We start from the raw sequence: 20584 nt of genomic DNA, 5'->3' as shown, positions 1-20584 counted from the left end.
TCTGAACACATTACTCAGAGAACTAATATGGGACAGTGGGCGAAGACGAACTACACTTACAACTATCTGCAGACCTCCCCACGCGGGAGGCTTGGGGGCCCCTGACTTTGAGGCATATTACTTGGCATCCCAATTACAGTGGATACCCGGGTGGCTTACGGGCCGGGGCCAACTGGATTTATATACAGCCCAAGGAGTAATTGATACGGCGTGGATTGCGGCATGCATGGCAAACAGAAAGATAACCCCCCCGGGAACAACATAATGATAAAAGTGGCAATGGCATGTTGGAAAAGATGTACGAAAAGAGTGGGAGTTGGTCATCCATATTCCCCAGCTCTGCCACTGGCGGTGCTTGCCATAGAAACTAGGGGGAGGGGGCCGGGAAACACTGGACTTGGCCCCTGGTTGTCAGCTGGAATAGAAGCAGTGGGAGGACTCTTCAAGGAGGGAGTGTTGAGGGGATTTATTGATTTGACAGAGGAGGGTGTTCCCGGGGGACAGTTCCTGCTGTACGGGAGGCTAGTACACACTCTTAAAGCTCACTGGGATACGGTGAACGCGGAACCTGACACACATGGGGTTCTGCACTCGCTGTTGACATTAGGAGAGGAAACACATCTAATCACCAAAGTATATCGGGCCCAAGTTGAGGCAGCTTTAGACCCCCTACGGTCGCTGAGAGGACGTTGGGAGGGCACAGTTGGGCGGGAACTCACAGACTCAGAGTGGAAGAGAATACTGGCTTACCCCCGGAAGGTATCACGCAATACACGGTTAAGGTACCTTCAATATAATTATTTGCACAGAACGTACCTCACACCCCACAGGCTATTCCGTATATACGGAGGAACCCCAGGGACTTGCCCGAGATGCGGAGGAGGAGGGGCGAATTTTGACCACATGGTTTGGACTTGCCCGGTGATCCAGACTGGCTGGAGGGAAATATTGCCCACCCTAACTGAATTGTTTGAGTTGAGACCCACCCCCGAGGTGTGCCTGCTGGGTCTTAGACCAGCTGCACTCTGCGGAAAAGTGAAGGGGCGCTTCCTGGACCTCACTCTGGTCCTTTATAAGAGACTAATCTCGAGGGGCTGGAAAGCCGCAGATCGCCCTCTGCTGACCGACTGGAAAAATGATATATCAACATGGTCTAGAGCTGAACTACAGGTCCTAAAAGTAGAAGAAGCCAGGAATATCCGCCAGGTACTTATAGCTCCGGGGTGGGAGAATTTAATGACGAGCTGGGAGAGTATAACTAAGAGACTAGCAAGCCCAGTAAGAGAAACCAGTGAATCCCAATCCACGCCGAGAATGGAACCAAGCGATAGAAGCACATAGGCAGGCACCCAAAACAGACCCAGCCCACACATAGCTTTCATTGAGAGTAAAGGTTTGAAGACAGATGGACCTCAGACCCCCAACCCACCGACACACATGGCAAGCAGTGTGAGCGACCCGCCATCCCCACGATGCGCCAGCGCGCCCTGGCTGACATTTCCCCCCACTCAAAAATGGATATGTCATAGTACCCTCAAGTCAACAACTACAAAAGCCATTCGCACAAAGCCGTATAGTTGGCCTCCTGGGGTCTGTTCTTTCTTTTTTCACCCCTTCCTCCTTTTCCCTACCCCCAATTAGCTAGCACCTAACCCTTTACACCATCCTCCCAAGTTACAAGGAAGAAGGGGTTTAAGTTTGTTGTTCGATTGTTGATTATGCAGAATAGTGACATGAAGAAAGGAAATGCGCTTGAACAAGTAAAAGAACACAGTTTGTTGAATAAAGAAAAACAAGACTAACGTTAATAAAAAGATTAAACGATAAACGAAAAGTACAACATAGAATCAGGAACAAAAATGCATGTGAAATGAACAAGTATGTAACTGTATAACAGCAAAATGTTAATAAAAATATATTAAAAAAAAAAAAAATAAAGACCCGGATCTGGTGATCCAATACAACTACAGCAGGGCAGTGTTGGGACTTGAAGATCAGGTCAACAGGTGGTCCAGATTAAATCTCTCCTTGTTGAACATGGTGGCCATTATGAAAATGGTGATCTTGCCTAAGTTTCTCTATCTGTATATAAATATACCAATAGAGCTGACATGACACTTCTTTAACCCCTTAGCTGCTGGGCCTACATAAGCTAACCATGCCAAATTTGCGTCCTTTTTTTCCAACATCCTAGGGATTCTAATGGTACCCAGAGTTGGTGGTTTCCCCTGGAGGAGACCAAGAAAATAGCCAAAATACAGTGAAAATTTAGTTTTTTCCAAAACAATGGGAAAAAAGGGCTGCCGAAGAAGGCTTGTGGTTTTTTCCCTGAAAATGCCATCAACAAAGGGTTTCTGGTGCTGAAATCACTATCTTCCCACCTTTCAGGAACGGGCAGACTTGAATCAGAAAACCAAATTTTTCAACACAAATTTGGCATTTTACTGGGACATACCCCATTTCTACTATATTTGGTGCTTTCAGCCTCCTTCCAGTTAGTGACAGGAATGGGTGTGAAACCAATGCTGGATCCCGGAATGCTAAACATTTCTGAAAACTAGACAAAATTCTGAATTCAGCAAGGGGTCATTTGTGTAGATCCTACAAGGTTTTCCTACAGAAAATAACAGCTGAAATAAAAATTATTGAAATTGAGCTGAAAACAACAGCCATTTTTCTTTATGTTTTACTCTGTAACTTTTTCCTGCGATGTCAGATTTCTGAAAGCAATATACCGTTTTGTCTGCTGGACTCTTCTGGTTGCGGGGATATAAAGGGCTTGTAGGTTCATCAAGAACCCTAGGTACCCAGAGCCAATAAATGAGCTGCACCCTGCAGTTGGTTTTCATTCTATACTGGGTATACAGCAATTCATTTGCTGAAATATGAAGAGTGAAAAAGAGGTATCAAGAAAACCTTTGCATTTCCAAAATGGGATCAAGATAAGGTTTTGAGGAGCAGTGGTTATTTGCACATCGCTGAATTCCGAGGTGCCCATACTAGCATGTGAATTGCAGGGCATTTCTCAAATAGACGTCTTTTTTACACACTCTCTTATATTTGGAAGGAAAAAATGTAGAGAAAGATAAGGGGCAATAACACTTGTTTTGCTATTCTGTGTTCCCCCAAGTCTCCCGATAAAAATGATACCTCACTTGTGTGGGTAGGCCTATTGCCCGCGACAGGAAATGCCCCAAAACACAACATGGACACATCCTATTTTTTTTATAGAAAACACAGCTGTTTTTTCCAAAGTGCCTACCTGTAGATTTTGGCCTCTAGCTCAGCCGGTACATAGGGAAACCTACCAAACCTGTGCATTTCTGAAAACTAGAGACCTAGGGGAATCCAAGGAGGGGTGACTTGCGGGGCTCGGACCAGGTTCTGTTACCCAGAATCCTTTGCAAACCTCAAAAAGTGGCTAAAAAAACAAGTTTTCCTCACATTTCGGTGACAGAAAGTTCTGGAATCTGAGAGGAGCCACAAATTTCCTTCCACCCGGCGTTCCCCCAAGTCTCCCGATAAAAATGATACCTCACTTGTGTGGGTAGGCCTAGCGCCCGCGACAGGAAACGCCCCAAAGCGCAATGTGGACACATAAAAATTTTTGGAAGAAAACAGAGGTGTTTTTTGAGAAGTGCCTACCTGTAGATTTTGGCCTCTAGCTCAGCCGGCACCTAGGGAAACCTACCAAACCTGTGCATTTCTGAAAACTAGAGACCTAGGGCAATCCAAGGAGGGGTGACTCGCGGGGCTCGGACCAGGTTCTGTTACCCAGAATCCTTTGCAAACCTCAAAAAGTGGCTAAAAAAACAAGTTTTCCTCACATTTCGGTGACAGAAAGTTCTGGAATCTGAGAGGAGCCACAAATTTCCTTCCACCCGGCGTTCCCCCAAGTCTCCAGATAAAAATGATACCTCACTTGTGTGGGTAGGCCTAGCGCCCGCGACAGGAAACGCCCCAAAGCGCAACGTGGACACATCAAAATTTTTGGAAGAAAACAGAGGTGTTTTTTGAGAAGTGCCTACCTGTAGATTTTGGCCTCTAGCTCAGCCGGCACCTAGGGAAACCTACCAAACCTGTGCATTTCTGAAAACTAGAAACCTAGGGCAATCCAAGGAGGGGTGACTCGTGGGGCTCGGACCAGGTTCTGTTACCCAGAATCCTTTGCAAACCTCAAAAAGTGGCTAAAAAAACAAGTTTTCCTCACATTTCGGTGACAGAAAGTTCTGGAATCTGAGAGGAGCCACAAATTTCCTTCCACCCGGCGTTCCCCCAAGTCTCCCGATAAAAATGATACCTCACTTGTGTGGGTAGGCCTAGCGCCCACGACAGGAAACGCCCCAAAGCGCAACGTGGACACATCAACATTTTTGGAAGAAAACAGAGGTGTTTTTTGAGAAGTGCCTACCTGTAGATTTTGGCCTCTAGCTCAGCCGGCACCTAGGGAAACCTACCAAACCTGTGCATTTCTGAAAACTAGAGACCTAGGGCAATCCAAGGAGGGGTGACTCGCGGGGCTCGGACCAGGTTCTGTTACCCAGAATCCTTTGCAAACCTCAAAAAGTGGCTAAAAAAACAAGTTTTCCTCACGTTTCGGTGACAGAAAGTTCTGGAATCTGAGAGGAGCCACAAATTTTCTTCCACCCAGCGTTCCCCCAAGTCTCCCGATAAAAATGATACCTCACTTGTGTGGGTAGGCCTAGCGCCCGCGACAGGAAACGCCCCAAAGCGCAACGTGGACACATCCAAATTTTTGGAAGAAAACAGAGGTGTTTTTTGAGAAGTGCCTACCTGTAGATTTTGGCCTCTAGCTCAGCCGGCACCTAGGGAAACCTACCAAACCTGTGCATTTCTGAAAACTAGAAACCTAGGGCAATCCAAGGAGGGGTGACTCGTGGGGCTCGGACCAGGTTCTGTTACCCAGAATCCTTTACAAACCTCAAAAAGTGGCTAAAAAAACAAGTTTTCCTCACATTTCGGTGACAGAAAGTTCTGGAATCTGAGAGGAGCCACAAATTTCCTTCCACCCGGCGTTCCCCCAAGTCTCCCGATAAAAATGATACCTCACTTGTGTGGGTAGGCCTAGCGCCCGCGACAGGAAACGCCCCAAAGCGCAACGTGGACACATCAAAATTTTTGGAAGAAAACAGAGGTGTTTTTTGAGAAGTGCCTACCTGTAGATTTTGGCCTCTAGCTCAGCTGGCACCTAGGGAAACCTACCAAACCTGTGCATTTCTGAAAACTAGAGACCTAGGGCAATCCAAGGAGGGGTGACTCGCGGGGCTCGGACCAGGTTCTGTTACCCAGAATCCTTTGCAAACCTCAAAAAGTGGCTAAAAAAACAAATTTTCCTCACATTTCGGTGACAGAAAGTTCTGGAATCTGAGAGGAGCCACAAATTTCCTTCCACCCGGCGTTCCCCCAAGTCTCCCGATAAAAATGATACCTCACTTGTGTGGGTAGGCCTAGCGCCCGCGACAGGAAACGCCCCAAAGCGCAACGTGGACACATCAAAATTTTGGGAAGAAAACAGAGGTGTTTTTTGAGAAGTGCCTACCTGTAGATTTTGGCCTCTAGCTCAGCCGGCACATAGGGAAACCTACCAAACCTGTGCATTTCTGAAAACTAGAGACCTAGGGGAATCCAAGGAGGGGTGACTTGCGGGGCTCGGACCAGGTTCTGTTACCCAGAATCCTTTGCAAACCTCAAAAAGTGGCCAAAAAAACAAGTTTTCCTCACATTTCGGTGACAGAAAGTTCTGGAATCTGAGAGGAGCCACAAATTTCCTTCCACCCGGCGTTCCCCTAAGTCTCCCGATAAAAATGATACCTCACTTGTGTGGGTAGGCCTAGCGCCCGCGACAGGAAATGCCCCAAAACAGAACCTGGACACATCAAATTTTTTCAGAGAAAACAGTGCCTACCTGTGGATTTTGGCCTCTAGCTCAGCCGGCACCTGGGGAAACCTAGCAAACCAGCACATTTTTGAAAACTAGAAACCCAGGGGAATCCAAGATGAGGTGACTTGTGGGGCTCGGACCAGGTTCTGTTACCCAGAATCCTTTGCAAACCTCAAAATGTGGCTAAAATACCACGTTTTCCACACATTTCGGTGACAGAAAGTTCTGGAATCTGAGGGGAGCCACAAATTTCCTTCCACCCAGCGTTCCCCCAAGTCTCCCGATAAATATGATACCTCACTTGTGTGGTTAGGCCTGGTGCCTGCGACAGGAATAGATCACACAACGGTCAATGTTGGTCCTTACGTGAGGCAGCTGTTGACCCTGGGGTGATCCATTCCTGACACAGGCACTAGGTGTAGGCACTCAAGTGGGGTAGTGTTTTTATCAGGACAGGTGAGGAGTCCCTGGGTGGTAGGAATGTTGTGGATCCCAGCATATTCCTGTAGTTTGTGTGACAGAAATGCGAGAAAAATAGAGTTTTTTTTCAACATTTCAGCTTTGCAGGGTATTCTGGGTAAGAAAACTTTGGGGAATCCACACAAGTCACACCTCTGTGGACTCCCCCGAATGTCTAGTTTCCAGAAATGTTTGGGTTTAGTGTGTTTCTCTATATGGCCGCCGAATCCAGGACCAAAAACACAGGTGCCTGCCTTACAAAACCAGTTTGTTTTGCCATAGACAATTTTGATGTCTCCACAATATGATTTGGGTGGTGGAATTTGGGGCTGAACTAAATTGGTGAGCTCCCAAGAGAGCACTCTCTCTCTGCTTGCCGCCGCATTCACCTGCTCTCTGGGTTGGCCTAACCCACTATTACCCAGTTGCACGAACAGCTTGCGAAGGGACAGCAGGACTGTCCTCATCACCTCCCTCATAATGTACTGGAAGAGGAGTTTTCGAATGGGACTCCTCTGACTGAAAAATCACTCCCAGAGTCTGCGCCATTGTCCTATCCCTCAGATGCTGTCTCAGTATCTGATGTCTCAGTCTCTGATCCTATGTCAGAGCGGTCCTCTATAACCCAAGTGCAGGCAGCAGTCATCCATCAAGATGCCATCTCTGCTATTGGCTAAACTGTTGCTCTAAAACACTAGCCTACGTAGACAGTCACAAAATCGATGGTGTGTGTGAGATACGTGCAACAGTAGAGGCCACCTTACCTGCGCTTCTTCCCTCAATCAGCACGTACTTTCAAGACACTCAAAAAACACCTTGTCACATACCATTCGTCACAGTCTTTAGCACCTCCTGCGCCCAGTCCAACAATCATTATTGGTGCTCCCACTCCCTCCTCCTCGGATTCCCTCATTACCACCCAGCAAAAGTGCCCTTCATCTCTCCATAGACTTTACTAATGTACTCAGCTATTTACATAAAATACAGATGTGCTCTTTGCAGTAGGCATATAAACCTTCTGCGCTTCTTTATGGCACTAAAACTGCCACTAGACAAGTCGGACCCTTTTCCCCCCAGGGAAACCACACACATATTGACAAAAGTGATGTATATATGACAGCCAACCACCTGAAACTCAACTCAAGCAAAACTGAAATAATCCTCTTTGGCCCTCACCAAAAAAACCTGGGACCCCCCATGGTGGCCCACCACGCTAGGCCCTGCACCCACCCCCGCCAACTACGCACGCAACCTCAGCATCATCCTAGACTCCTCCCTCTCTATGACCCAACAAATCAACGCTCTTACCTCCTCATGCTTCAACAAACTCCGTATACTGAAAAACATTCAAATGGATCCCCACAGAGACCAGAAAAACTGTCACTCACGCACTCATCAGCAGCAGGCTTGATTACAGAAACGCCCTCTACGCCGGCACCACTCTAAAACTCAAGTGCAAACTACACGCATCCAGAACTCAGCAGCACGACTCATCCTCGACCTCCACCGACACGAACACATCTCTCCCCACCTCAAATCCCTCCACTGGCTCCCCATTGACAAAAGGATCACCTTCAAGATCCTCATCCTCACACACAAATCACTCCACAACACAGGCCCTGCCTACCTCAACGAGAGTCACCTTCCACACCCTCACACGAAACGTCCGTTCAGCTGACCTCTCTCTTGCCTCTGACCCCCGCATCAAACACACCACCACCGGGGGCAGATCCTTCTCCTACATTGCACCCAAAACATGGAACGCACTCACAACCCACATTCGCAAGACCCAAAACCTACTTCTTTTCAGGAAGGGCCTCAAAACCTGGCTTTTTGAACAGTGAATCTCCTAGCCCCTTTCCCTCCCCCCCGTCCCCCCCCAGCGCCTTGAGACCCTCACAGGTGAGTAGCGCGCTTTATAAATCTCTTTGATACAGATCTACCTATATATATATATATATATAAATATATATCTACATAGATATATCTATAGATATATCCATGTACCTAGATATATCTATCTACATAGATATATATATATAGATATATACATATATTTTTTTTTAGTTGTTGTATGGTTTCCTTGGGGGCCAAAATGGCCCCCAGGGAAACCCTACAACATCTAAAAAAAAAATTGCCCCCACAGGGGGTCACCCTGCCCACGGGCGACCCCCTGTCATTTCATATTTTTTTTTGTATTTTTTTTTTTGAAAAAAAAAAAAATCCCCAGGGGGCACCTACCTTTTTTTTTTTTTAAGAAAATTATGGCGGGGGGTGGCCCGTTTTCCGGGGGGGCCACCCCCCAAAAGTGAAATCCCTGGTGTCTAGTGGGGTTTCCTGGCCCCCGATCGCAGCTGTGCTGCGATCGGGGGCCAGGAAACCGTTTCAGAAGGCCTCATAAGAAAGGGGAGACTCTCCCCTTTCTTACGAGGCCTTCTGAAACTGTTTCTGGCCCCCGATCGCAGCACAGCTGCGATCGGGGGCCAGAAACAGTTTCAGAAGGCCTCGTAAGAAAGGGGAGAGTCTCCCCTTTCTTAAGAGGCCTTTTCAAAATGTTTCCTGACCCCCCCGATCGCAGCTGTGCTGCGATCGGGGGAGCCAGGAAACCTGAAAGTGTTTCCTGGCCCCCGATCGCAGCACAGCTGCGACCGGGGGCCAGGAAACACTTTCAGGAAGGCCTCGTAAGAAAGGGGAGACTCTCCCCTTTCTTACGAGGCCTTCCCGAACGTGAAAAAGGCCGTTTTCCCCATGAAAGCAGGAAGCGCCCGCAAGGCTGCTTCCTGCTTTCATGGGGAAAACACCTTTGCAACGTCAGCGTGCCTCGCGGCGCGCTGACGTCACAAAGGGGCGGGTGGGGGGCGGGGGGAGACACGGTAGCTTCCGTGTCTCCCGGGGGAAAAAAAAAATAAAAAATAAATCCTCGGGTGCGACGCACCCGAGGATTTATTAATGCCCTTCCTGGTGTCGGCCACTGGTCGTGACCCGCACCAGGGAGGGTGTGTGGGCGTCGGCCAGTGGCCGACGCCCGCACTTAAGAGGTTAAAACGCTTAGGACATACTTAGCAACGCTAGCATGGGGTGGGGGGAGCAACCCAGAATTCGGTGGGAAACACTTATTCTACCATATATGCAGGGTGGATTTGGTGCGCAATTTTATTACTCATGTGCAAAGACTCATTTTGCACATTACTGGTACTGCCATCATGACCACATACCACCTTTAGCGATCTAACATGATGATGCCAACCATGACCCAAGGACATTTGGGATCTCCTCACTGAAAAGTTGTTGACATTTCCATATCTCACCTACGAGTGAGAGCACGCATGCTACTATCTGCACTGGTCATAGTAAATTTAATAACTGCCAAGTGGATAACTGTTACTGTGGCTGCTTTAATATACCTCTTATATGTTGCACTGTTTTGTTTGGTTGAACTTTGGTGCATATTGCATAAATGCCAATAAAAACAATTTAAAAAAAAAGAAAAAAGATCGTAGAGGAGACCGAGACCTATCTGATCGTCAATCCGCCAAAGGTGCATCTACGGTTGGCATGACTTCAAGCAGCTCCTGCTACATTCTTCTCCACAGCAGCAAAGCCTGCCCAGCGGCTCCTCACAGAAGGACTTTTGGCCTCATGTAGCCTTTATCGGCTAAAGACTGCAGCTTCAGCCAGCGGGAGATTTTCGACTTCCATAAAAGAAACTATGTCTGGGTGTAGAAATCTTCACCAAGACAATGTCCAGCAGCTACCCGTCATCCTCTGACACAGCTATCTTGCCCTGCTGAACGTTACCTTCTCAGACATTTTTCTTTAAAATTTCTTCTAAGTCCGAAGGTAAGCAAAGAAGTGGCCCAATCCACTTCATGTATCCAACCCACGTTCCATTGCGGTCGGCCATAACTTTAGACTTTGCTCCGGTCTAGTGTGACTAAATGTCCAACGTTGGTGCCTTAATCTTTTAGGTGCTATTTTACACTTTAAAAGTTAAAAAAAATCAGAACTCCTGTTCTACTGATTGGATTTTTGAAAATTTGGTGTTAAATAATTTATTTAAAAAACTCTATTTTGTTAATGAGTGTGAAATTTGTCTTCTCTTGTGTTTTCACTTCATTACTGTTTAAGTGCCGCATAAATACCTTACACATTGCCTCTAAGTTAAGCCTGAATGCTTTTGTGTCAATCTACCACAGGTTTCAGTATAGTTTATTTAGTGAGTTTTTGTGTTTACTCTGACAAGACTGGGGCTATTGTTTGAGTAAGGTTTCATCCCTCTCAATTTCAAACCCAATATCACACACTAACACTGCACTGATACATGAATTGTCATGGGACATTGGCATGTGAACGTGGCCCAGGGCCACGTATTGGATGGCATATTTATGGGCATCACTTGCTCTGTAACAGGAACAAAAACACTGGAACAGTGATGTAGCTGATGAGACACTATGTTTTGTGAATGGGAAACATGAACAAAAAGCATTGTGGCCATTGCCACTGTGACACTGAAAGATGGACTAAGACATTGGAACACTGACATCCCATGTCGCAGGCTTCGTAGCACAGAGAGACCCAAGCATAAAAAAGACACAGTGACAGATAATTGCATTGGGGCACTGATATCAAGACGCTGAACTGAGGCATGAGGACAAAGACACTGGTAATCCAAAACCAGCATGCAATGATATTGGAATGCAAACACAGAGACATTGCATAGGGACAAGGAGACCACACTACAAGAATGAGTCACATACATTACAAGACCACAAAGTGAACATGAACATCATCACAAGTAAAGCTATGGCTCCAGCTAAATAACAATTCTACAAAAGACCTCAATGCCAACATTAATGTCAAATATCGCACTTTTACTAATGCAAGACTTCACCTTGTGGGAACCAAAACTCGATTGTAGATGATAAAACAGCATGCAAATTTCTCATTCTCCTGTCATGTGTTTACAGCCTCCTCTTACCCAAAGCGCACATCGCCTCAAGGGGTCTCTTGCACTTTTGAAAGATGTTTACTGTTATTCAATGCAATAGTAATCATTGTATTCAACTTCAGAGGATGAAAGGATGAGTGGATCTTATTTGCTTCCAATATATGTACATAAGGTCAAATCAGATCCCGGCATTGGATGTATTAGTTCAATGAGCCATCATTTACAGAAATAGGTACATTCCAGTAATACCACATAATTTCTACAGATAAGTGCTTGCTCTGTCCGATACCTATACTGATGCAGTGCAGAGGAATGTTGAAGTTATCTACTAAAAGCATGAACACTCTGCTGGGAATATTGGCACTGCCTGTGAAAAATATGAGAGCCCTTCTGGGAGGGAGAGCCTAGCCAAAGCCAAAAAAGGGTCTTACGTGGCTCTAAGAGCGCATGCACAAGCCAAACCATGAAAATGTTTGGCATATAAAGCATGCAGGAAACATAATATAAAAATAAAATAAAGCCACTTGGAAATTCAAAAAAGTGTATTCCTTCAACACGGGGAAGTGTTTCGTCTTAGTACGTCAGATTATACCACTGCATTTATAGGCATTTATTAAAAGTGACAGTATTTATACTTTAGCTGAGAAGTATTCCTGTTGCCCCTCCCTGTTTACAATGCCTTCAGTGAACTGAGAAGCATGTCAGTTGTCATGTGTACCCTGAATATGGCCTATATTTTTATTATACAAGGAGACAACATATAGGCCCTCATTACAACCCCGGCGGTCAAAGACTGCCAGGGCTGTTTTGACAATTGCACCACCAACAGGCTGGCGGTGCAATCTTGGGTAGTACGGCCGCGGCGGAAGCGCTGCAGTCGCACTGCCGGGACCGGTGGTTTTCCGCCACAGTGGTCCAGGCGGATTTAATCCTCCAGGGGAGCGCTGCCCAGGGGATTACAAGTCCCCCTCCCGCCAGCCTTTTCATGATGGTAGGAACCGCCATGAAAAGGCTGGCGGAAAGGGGAGTCGCTGGGCCCCCTGGCACAGCCCCATGGAGCTTTTCACTGTCTGCATAGCAGACAGTGAAAAGTGCGACGGGTGCAACTGCACCCGTCGCACCGTCGCAACACCGCCGGCTCCATTTGGAGCCGGCTCACGTGTTGCGGCCGACATCCCCGTTGGGCCGGCAGGCGGAAACTCAGTTTACGCCCGCCGGCCCAGCAGGGATGTTGTAATGGCCACCACAGAAGTGCGGCCGCGCGGTGGTTACAACTTGGCGGGCGGCAGTTGCCGCCCACCAAAGTTGTAATGAGGACCATAGTCTATTAAATCAAACGTAAGACCTGTCTGTACAGCATACATTCTGAGCTCATGTATCTTAAGATGCTGTCGTGCGATACTGATGAAAAAGGAGGCTCACTGAAAAAAAGGTTTGCTTAGGATCACACAATTTGGTAAAGTTGGGGTCCAGGATTGATCCCAGAGTTTATGGTTTCACAATCTAGTGGTTGCAGTATCTTTATTCAGTGTTATAAATATATAATCATAAAAGAACCGAAAAATTTAAAAAGTACTTAAAAACACTTGCAACTGCAATGTCATCAGCAATTTCATGTAAAATACATTAAAAAAGAAAGAGAAAATGGAAAATAATACACACTATTTAAGAATCATAGTGTCCAACAACACTACTGACCAACAAAAGCATTCCCTTGTCATTGGTGTCATGTGACAATCAAATGCAAGCAAATAGTATTCTTAAAATACCGAAAAGCGAAGGGAAATATCAGAACATTGTAATTAGAGGACGATGGGCCCTTGCCAATAAGGTGCGTTTTTCAGGTAGACAAATTTAAAAAGGACTTAAAATGCTTGCAATACCAATGTCATCAGACGTTTAAAAAGGAAAGAATGGAAGATAATACACAATATTTAAAAATCATACAACAGAACTACTCCCCAACAAAAGCATTCCCTCCTCATTGGAGTCACACGACAATCAAAGGCAAGCAAAGAGCAGCTAATAAGACTCACAAAGGAGCAGCAAAATATCAATGCATTGTAATTAGGAGGCTATGGACGTGCGCCAAATTGTGTTTTTCAGGAAGGCTCCCACAGAATAACAGACATCGTGTTTAGGAAGCATTAAGAGATGATAGAGGGTGGGCCTATATTGTTTAAAACCCAGTTCTTTAAAATAAAAATTAAAAACAAAAACGTATTTCTGGCTTCTTTATAAAATTGACATAAAAACTATAAATTGGTTAGAGGGGATGATTTGTCTTAAGGACAGAGGAAAATCGACTTAGGGTCGAATTGATCAACAGGGAAACTTACATAGCATCTAATTATGCCTCAGAGTGTTAACAGCGCCCTTTCCCTTATACTGGAGATATGGCTCAACACTTTTGGCCATTAATAAGCCAATCAGTTCTCGCACACTGGACTTCATGGCCTCCCTACCTTCCTTGTCGAACGCTGCCCTACTCAGAAACACGACTTTAACATGACCAATGTTCCTCTTTGAGATGTAATGCGGTTTAGAAAATAGCTCTGGTACTCCAATGGATTTTGCGGTTTTCTGTATATGATTCAACCAAGGGATTCTTATGCCAGAATCAAAGACAGGCAGTCCTCAATGATTTCACGATTAAAAGAGACCTCGGGTTTGCTCCAGATGAGGCCCAGAGTAGAAGTGGGGCAAGCCCCACTGCGTTGTTCACATGGGTCAAACCCAATTCTTCATGTATAAAGTACTGTTAGCTTCCTGGGCGAAGTCCAAGCAGCTGTCTTCAGAAGCAATTGTCTACCCTCTAGAGGCTACTGCAATATATTAAACAGAGTACCAACTGCCCAGCTGAACCATGAGTAGAGGTCTTAAAGACAAGGCAAAAAGCTGTTGTTAGTATCAAAGGCTACGTCCAAATAGGAGAATTCTCTCACCCTTGTTATACTACTACCCGTGACGGAAATGGGTCTGAACTTACTATGCTGCGGCCCACACACCATAAAATGTGACTTGCCAACGTAAGTATCTAGGTCAAGGATACAAAATTGTCAACAGGAGCCCATAACCCACTAGGAGTGCAGGAGACAAAACTGCGTCATCGGCATTCAATAAGGCTGGCACAGAGTTGCAGTTTATCAGGTGTAGATTGTTACAGTTACTAAGTAAGGAGTTTAAATCGTTGATATACAGGAGAAATAGAATTGGTGCTAAGACACAACTTTGACGGACACCTCACTTCAGAGGAAAGAGGGAGGTGAATTCCCAGTCTATGACAAACCTCACATTTGCTGAAGCCTTGCAGTGTACGTAAAAAGCCAACCAGATCCTGCGGCATGCCAATCTGCTAAAGAATAGTCCATAATTTGGATCGGGTGACTCTATTAAACGCACTGCTGAGGTCCATAAAAGTGAGGTATAGCGGGCCTTTCTTGGCAATTGTGTATCCCACTATTAGACTGAGGTTCAGACATTGTTCCTGGGTCCCAGGCCTTCCTGAAATCCCTACTGGGCCCTACTTAAAATCCCTTTCTGCTTGACCCACTCCTTGATCCTATCCAAATTCACCCGACCTGCCACCTTATCCATGAAGTCCAGGAGTGAAAATGGCCTGTAAAAACAAGGCTCCTGTCCAAGTACCTTTTAGAAATTGGTACATCAAGCCTAATAGTTAATTGAAAAATGGGTGGGACTGTTCCTCAAATTAATATATGCACTGAAAGTGATCAGCCCAGGTCTGGGTACTGATATTCTCACCCAAACCATCACAATGATATGTAAACTGATGTTTATTGTGATATTTATCGTTTACAATAGCCCAGAATTTTTCGGAGTCCTTTTCTTTAAAAGAACTAACGAGTCCAATCCAAGGCTAATCTTTGAGATCCATCTTACATTTCTTGATGGTAAGCTTATAATGGTATCTCGCTTTGGATATGATATTCTGATCTCTAGGCCTTGAATTGAGTTTTCGATTAGTGACTCTACACTTCTTGTTGAAGCAGCATGAGCCTGTAGTACACATGCATTTGACTGTAGCTGTGAGAAAGGATTTGATGTAGTTGTTTACAGTTTCAAAGACGATGATTACCTCCGATGGTGAGTAGTCTTGAGTTAGTAAATGTTCCATAATCAGACCCAGATTGGCTTTAACACTTACCTTCACCACTTTTGCAGCAACGGCAACTGGCATAGTTTCCGACTGCCCATAATTTTCCACCAGCTTTAAAATCCATGGGTGTGCAATACAGCCCCGGCTCATGGGCATGCTTCCACTTTCGTGTGTCTTCTCAACAGAGAAAGCCTAAAATAATAAATCAGGAAACACAATGGTGTGTAAAACAATACGGTGCCTGAACTAATTCTCTGATAGACAATTTTTTTTTTAAAGATCTTCATTACAACAATATGCAATAAACAAACTACCTCTTTAATACTTCTAAATATAACTATCTTTTGAACAGCAAATCACATAACACAAGGGTGTTAGAAACACAGTAATTATTTACCTGCTTAGGGGGACATAAACTGTTGCCATATAACTGGTTAACTCTAAAGGCTGTGTATGACGGTGCTAGTCTGATGAGCAAAAAGCCAAACTAAATACAACACAGACACAAACAATATGTCGATAAAATATAGTGACCTATTTGATTCGAGCAAATTACACATTCCCTGAGACCGAACTCTTTAGAAAAGGGGAGGGGAGCCCTGAAGCCCCCTCTTCCTGAGCTCTGATGGCCCTCCTCAGGTACCTAATCCCCGGGGTAAAATGGATTACTATAAGGGGGAGCGGAGCATGCCCTCCTCACCGAGCCTTATTAGGGGACCATGGCAAGGGCACAACTCCATCCCACAAAGGCTTTTTTAAAGGGGAGGGTGCACCCCAGCTTCCTGAGCCATTTTGGATCTTGGAGACCTTTTTTTAACCTTTCGGGTGCCTTGGACGAGGTCACCTCGTCCTACACCTGGGAACTGGGGGGAGCGCTAGCGCTCCACCCCTGTGCTCCCCACCCACCCCCCCAAGGCAGGGATGGAAGGGGAAGCCCTTCCCCTTCCACCCCCGACCCCCCCGGGGTTTGTCACAGGGCCTCCCCATCACGCTGGAAGCTGATCAAAAGAGAAATGATTTGCATTTCTCTTTCGATCACGTGGGGGAGGCCCAGAGAGGCTTCAAAGGGAAGGAAATGTATTTCCTTCCCTTTGAAGTCTCTCTGAGCGCAATCCGGCTTTTGAAACGCCCACTACACACTAAGTATTATTTTTTTGTTGTTGAAACTGGCATAAGGGAGCGACCCCTTGGGCAAGGGTCGCTCCCAATGGGGGGCATTTTTTTGGAAGGCCTTTTCTGCCCCCCCATGGGGGCAGAAACCTCTAGGCACCAGGGATCTATTTTTTTTTTTTTTTTGAGGTGGGGAGCGACCCCTTAGGCAAGGGTCGCTCCCCTAGGGGGCAAATTATATTTAGGCCATTTCTGCCCTCCTTGGGGGCAGATTGGCATATTTTCATGAGGCCAATCTGCCCACAAGGGGGGCAGAAACCACTAGACACCAGGGAGTTTCTTTTTTTTACGTGAATTTCACGCAAGGGGAGTGACCCCTTAGGCAAGGGTCGATCCCCTGGGGGGGGGGGAATTATTTTAGGCCATTTCTGCCCCCCTGGTGGGTAGATCGGCCTACTCTGATTAGGCCAATCTAAAACCACTATGCACCGGGGATTTTTTATTTTTTTTGTTTTACAGATGGGGAGCGACCCCTTGGACAAGGGTCGCTCCCCTGGAGGTGAAAATTGTATTTAGGCCATTTCTGCCCCTGGGCAGATCGGCCGATTTTTGCTACGCCAATCTGCCCCCAAGGGGGGAAGAAACCACTAGGCACCAGGGATTTTTTTTTTGGCGCCAATGTCACGCAGGGGGAGCGACCTCATAGGCAAGGGTCGCTCCCGGGGCGGGGTTGCGGGGGCAAATTTATTTTAGGCCATTTCTGCCCCCCCTGGGGGCAGAAACCTCTAGGCGCCAGGGCAAATTTTTTTGTGTGGTTTTTTTGTTTGTTTGTTTTTTTAGAGATGGGGAGCAAATTGTATTTAGACCATTTCTGCCCCCCTTGGGGGCAGATTGGCCGATTTTAAACCACTAGGCACCGGGGATTTTGGCTGAGCTAGAGGCCAAAATCCACAGGTAGGCATTTTGCAAAAAAAACACCTCTGTTTTCTGTGAAAAAATGTGATGTGTCCACGTTGCGTTTTGGGCCATTTCCTTTCGTGGGCGCTAGGCCTACCCACACAAGTGAGGTACCATTTTTATCGGGAGACTTGGGGGAACGCTGGGTGGAAGGAAATTTGTGGCTCCTCTCAGACTCCACAACTTTCTGTCACCGAAATGTCAGGAAAACGTGTTTTTTTAGCCAAAGTTTGAGGTTTGCAAAGGATTCTGGGTAACAGAACCTGGTCAGAGCCCCACAAGTCACCCCATCTTGGATTCCCCTAGGTCTCTAGTTTTAAAAAATGCACAGGTTTGTTAGGTTTCCCTAGGTGCCGGCTGAGCTAGAGGCCAAAATCTACAGGTAGGCACTTTGCAAAAAACACCTTTGCTTTCTGTCAAAAAATGGGATATGTACACGTTGTGTTTTGGGGCATTTCCTGTCACGGGCGCTAGGCCTACCCACACAAGTGAGGTATCATTTTTATTGGGAGACTTGGGGGAACATAGAATAGCAAAACAAGTGTTATTGCCCCTTGTCTTTCCCTACTTTTCAGAAATGTTTAGGTTTCTGGGATCCAGCATTGGTTTCACGCCCATTTCTGTCACTGACTGGAAGGAGGCTGAAAGCACAAAAAACTGTAAAAATGGGGTATGTCCCAGTAAAATGCCAAATTTGTGTTGACAAATTGGGTTTTCTGATTCAAGTCTGCCTGTTCCTGAAAGCTGGGAAGCTGGTGATTTTAGCACCGCAAACCCTTTGTTGATGCCATTTTCAGGGGAAAAACCACAAGCCTTCTTCTGCAGCCACTTTTTCCCATTTTTGTTTAAATAAACGAAATTTTCACTGTATTTTGGCTAATTTCTTGGCCTCCTTCAGGGGAACCCACAAAGTCTGGGTACCTCTAGAATGCCTAGGATGTTGGAAAAAAAGGATGCAAATTTTGCTTGGCTAGCTTATGTGGACAAAACGTTATAAGGGCCTAAGCGCGAACTGCCCCAAATAGCCAAAAAAAGGCCTGGCACAGGAGGGGGAAAAGGCCTGGCAGCGAAGGGGTTAATTAAGTGGAGAGGGGTGGAGATTGCCTATCCCTGAGTCAATAGTGGCCCTGGGGACCCCCATTCTCCGGGTCCAAAACGTATATATTAAAGGGGAGTGGGGCATACGGCCCCTCCCTAAGCCGTAATAGACCCGGAGGACCTCATCTTCCAGAGTCAAACTCTTCAGCGAAGGAGAGGAGACACGCTGCCCCGCTGCTGAGCATTAATAGGCCCTGACGATCCAGTACCAGGGTTTGAATTTCAATCAATTTAAAATGTTACAATGTCACTGAAATTCTCACCTAACTATAATGTTACTATAACCTTTTTTTCCAGTGAATTTCTAGGATTTTTATTTTAACCTAACGTAATATTTTATTACCATACGCAAAGGAAACACCCCACTGAGCACGGCCTTTGGCCTGTGCAGCCGGGATTGGACAGGCGTTGCGTCTAACTCTCTGCAGGCAGCCAACCCCATGCAGCACCCAGCCAAATGCCGGGTGCGGCATGACACTGGCTGCAGTCGTCAAACCCATTAGTGCAAACTCCCTCCTCAAGCTACTTTAAGGCCAAGTGTCCTCATCCCCTGGGGCCAAAATATATTTCTACAATGGAGTGTGTTACTCTCTCATGAGCCACATGGGGCTCCCAAATCCCAAGGCCGTCAGGGGGATGGGGTGCTTGTTCCCTCATTTTGAGCAAATAGTGCTCCATCCCCCATGAGACAATTAATACGTTTTAGGGTAGGGGGCATGTGATCCCCCCCCTTCCAGAGCCTTAATAGGCCCCAAGGACCCCATCGTCCAGGGCAGAATCCCTTTGTAAATTCGAGGTGGGCAACGCAGCCTGTCTCCATAAGCCTCAATAGGCTCCAGGGAGCCAATGTCCTGGAGCCGAATGCCATAAAAAAGGGAAGGGGGCTGACCACCCTCCCACCCCCTCTTATGCCTTAATAGGCCCCGGGCCGAATGCCATAAAAAAGGGGAGGGGGGCCATGCTGCTCCCTGCCCCTCCATGAGCCTTAATAGGCCCCCACTGACCAAATCCCCCAGGGCTAACTGCCATTATAAAAGGGGGGCTGTAGCTTCCCTCCACAATCCTAATGTGGCTTTGGGGACCGCATTCTCCGGGGCATAACTTGTCATCCACAAAGAAGCAATCAGGGGGTTGCGGGGTAGCCCAGGGTCCCGGCAGCCCCAGCTGGCTTCCTACATACTTCGGGAGTCGGCACTGCTCCCGCCCAGTGGGAGCAGGAGCTTATTTATGCTTGCTCCCACTGGGCAGAAGCAATATGTGTTTCCCGGCCTGCAGAAGTGCAGCCTGCGAAACACAAGTCTGCTCCCACCTGGTGAGAGCATTTGTAATTCTCCGGCTGAGGTAGAGCAGACATGACATGCCTTCTCTGCCCATGCTCCTGCAGGCAGGGAAGGGAAGTTTGCTCCCACCCGTCGGATGCTCTTGACAGGTGGGAGCAAACATATGTTTACCTGCCCACACTGTTGCAGGCAGGTAAACTACTGTGCCCTGGGAATGTCCTCCCCGGGCCTTAAGAGGCTCAGGGAGGTGGTGGAGGGCTGCATGGCCACCTTCCCTTTAAAGTTGTGTTCAGCCCTGGTGATGGGGTCCCCGGGTTTTTTTAAGGCATAGGGAGGGGGTCATGCAGTCACATCCTCTTTCAATTTGGAAGTCAGCCCTCGAGGATGTTGTATTTTTTTTTAAACATGCAGAATTGTTTTTAATGCTCTTGGCCGCAGGCAGGGTCCCCCTGGGAGCCTGCCACCAGGACTAAGGGCTCAGGATATCCTTTCTCTGCACCTATATGTCTTTGTTTAAATTTTTTTTAGAACTTGGGCAGAGTCCTTAGATGCCTGCCACCACATCCTTCTTGATGTGTAGCAACCAAACAGATCTCAGCATGAGATATGCTGGTTCAGCCGATCCTCTGCAGCATTATATACACAAGGTTTCTGTGCACTTCTTACTCAAAAACTACAAAACAACTACACCAAATCACCAAAAGTACTCT

The 20584-nt window shown here is 46.6% G+C and overlaps 1 protein-coding gene across 4 annotated transcripts in view; it reads right to left on the bottom strand.

Annotated features, from left to right (window-relative positions):
- ACD (ACD shelterin complex subunit and telomerase recruitment factor) overlaps positions 1 to 20584 on the bottom strand; it is a 501602-nt gene that overhangs the window by 446181 nt on the left and 34837 nt on the right. For all 4 annotated transcript variants that reach the window (XM_069217682.1, XM_069217690.1, XM_069217698.1 and 1 more), the window contains exon 3: positions 15478 to 15621. In XM_069217682.1, the coding sequence (XP_069073783.1) occupies positions 15478 to 15585 (108 nt within the window). In that variant the 5' untranslated portion in view covers positions 15586 to 15621. The remainder of the gene's footprint in view (positions 1 to 15477; positions 15622 to 20584) is intronic.

Source organism: Pleurodeles waltl, chromosome 2_1 (genome assembly GCF_031143425.1).
Source record: "Pleurodeles waltl isolate 20211129_DDA chromosome 2_1, aPleWal1.hap1.20221129, whole genome shotgun sequence".
In the NCBI taxonomy this organism is placed as follows: domain Eukaryota; kingdom Metazoa; phylum Chordata; class Amphibia; order Caudata; family Salamandridae; genus Pleurodeles; species Pleurodeles waltl.
Note: the sequence above shows the minus strand (reverse complement) of the source record. Positions and strands in the feature narration are given on the sequence as shown.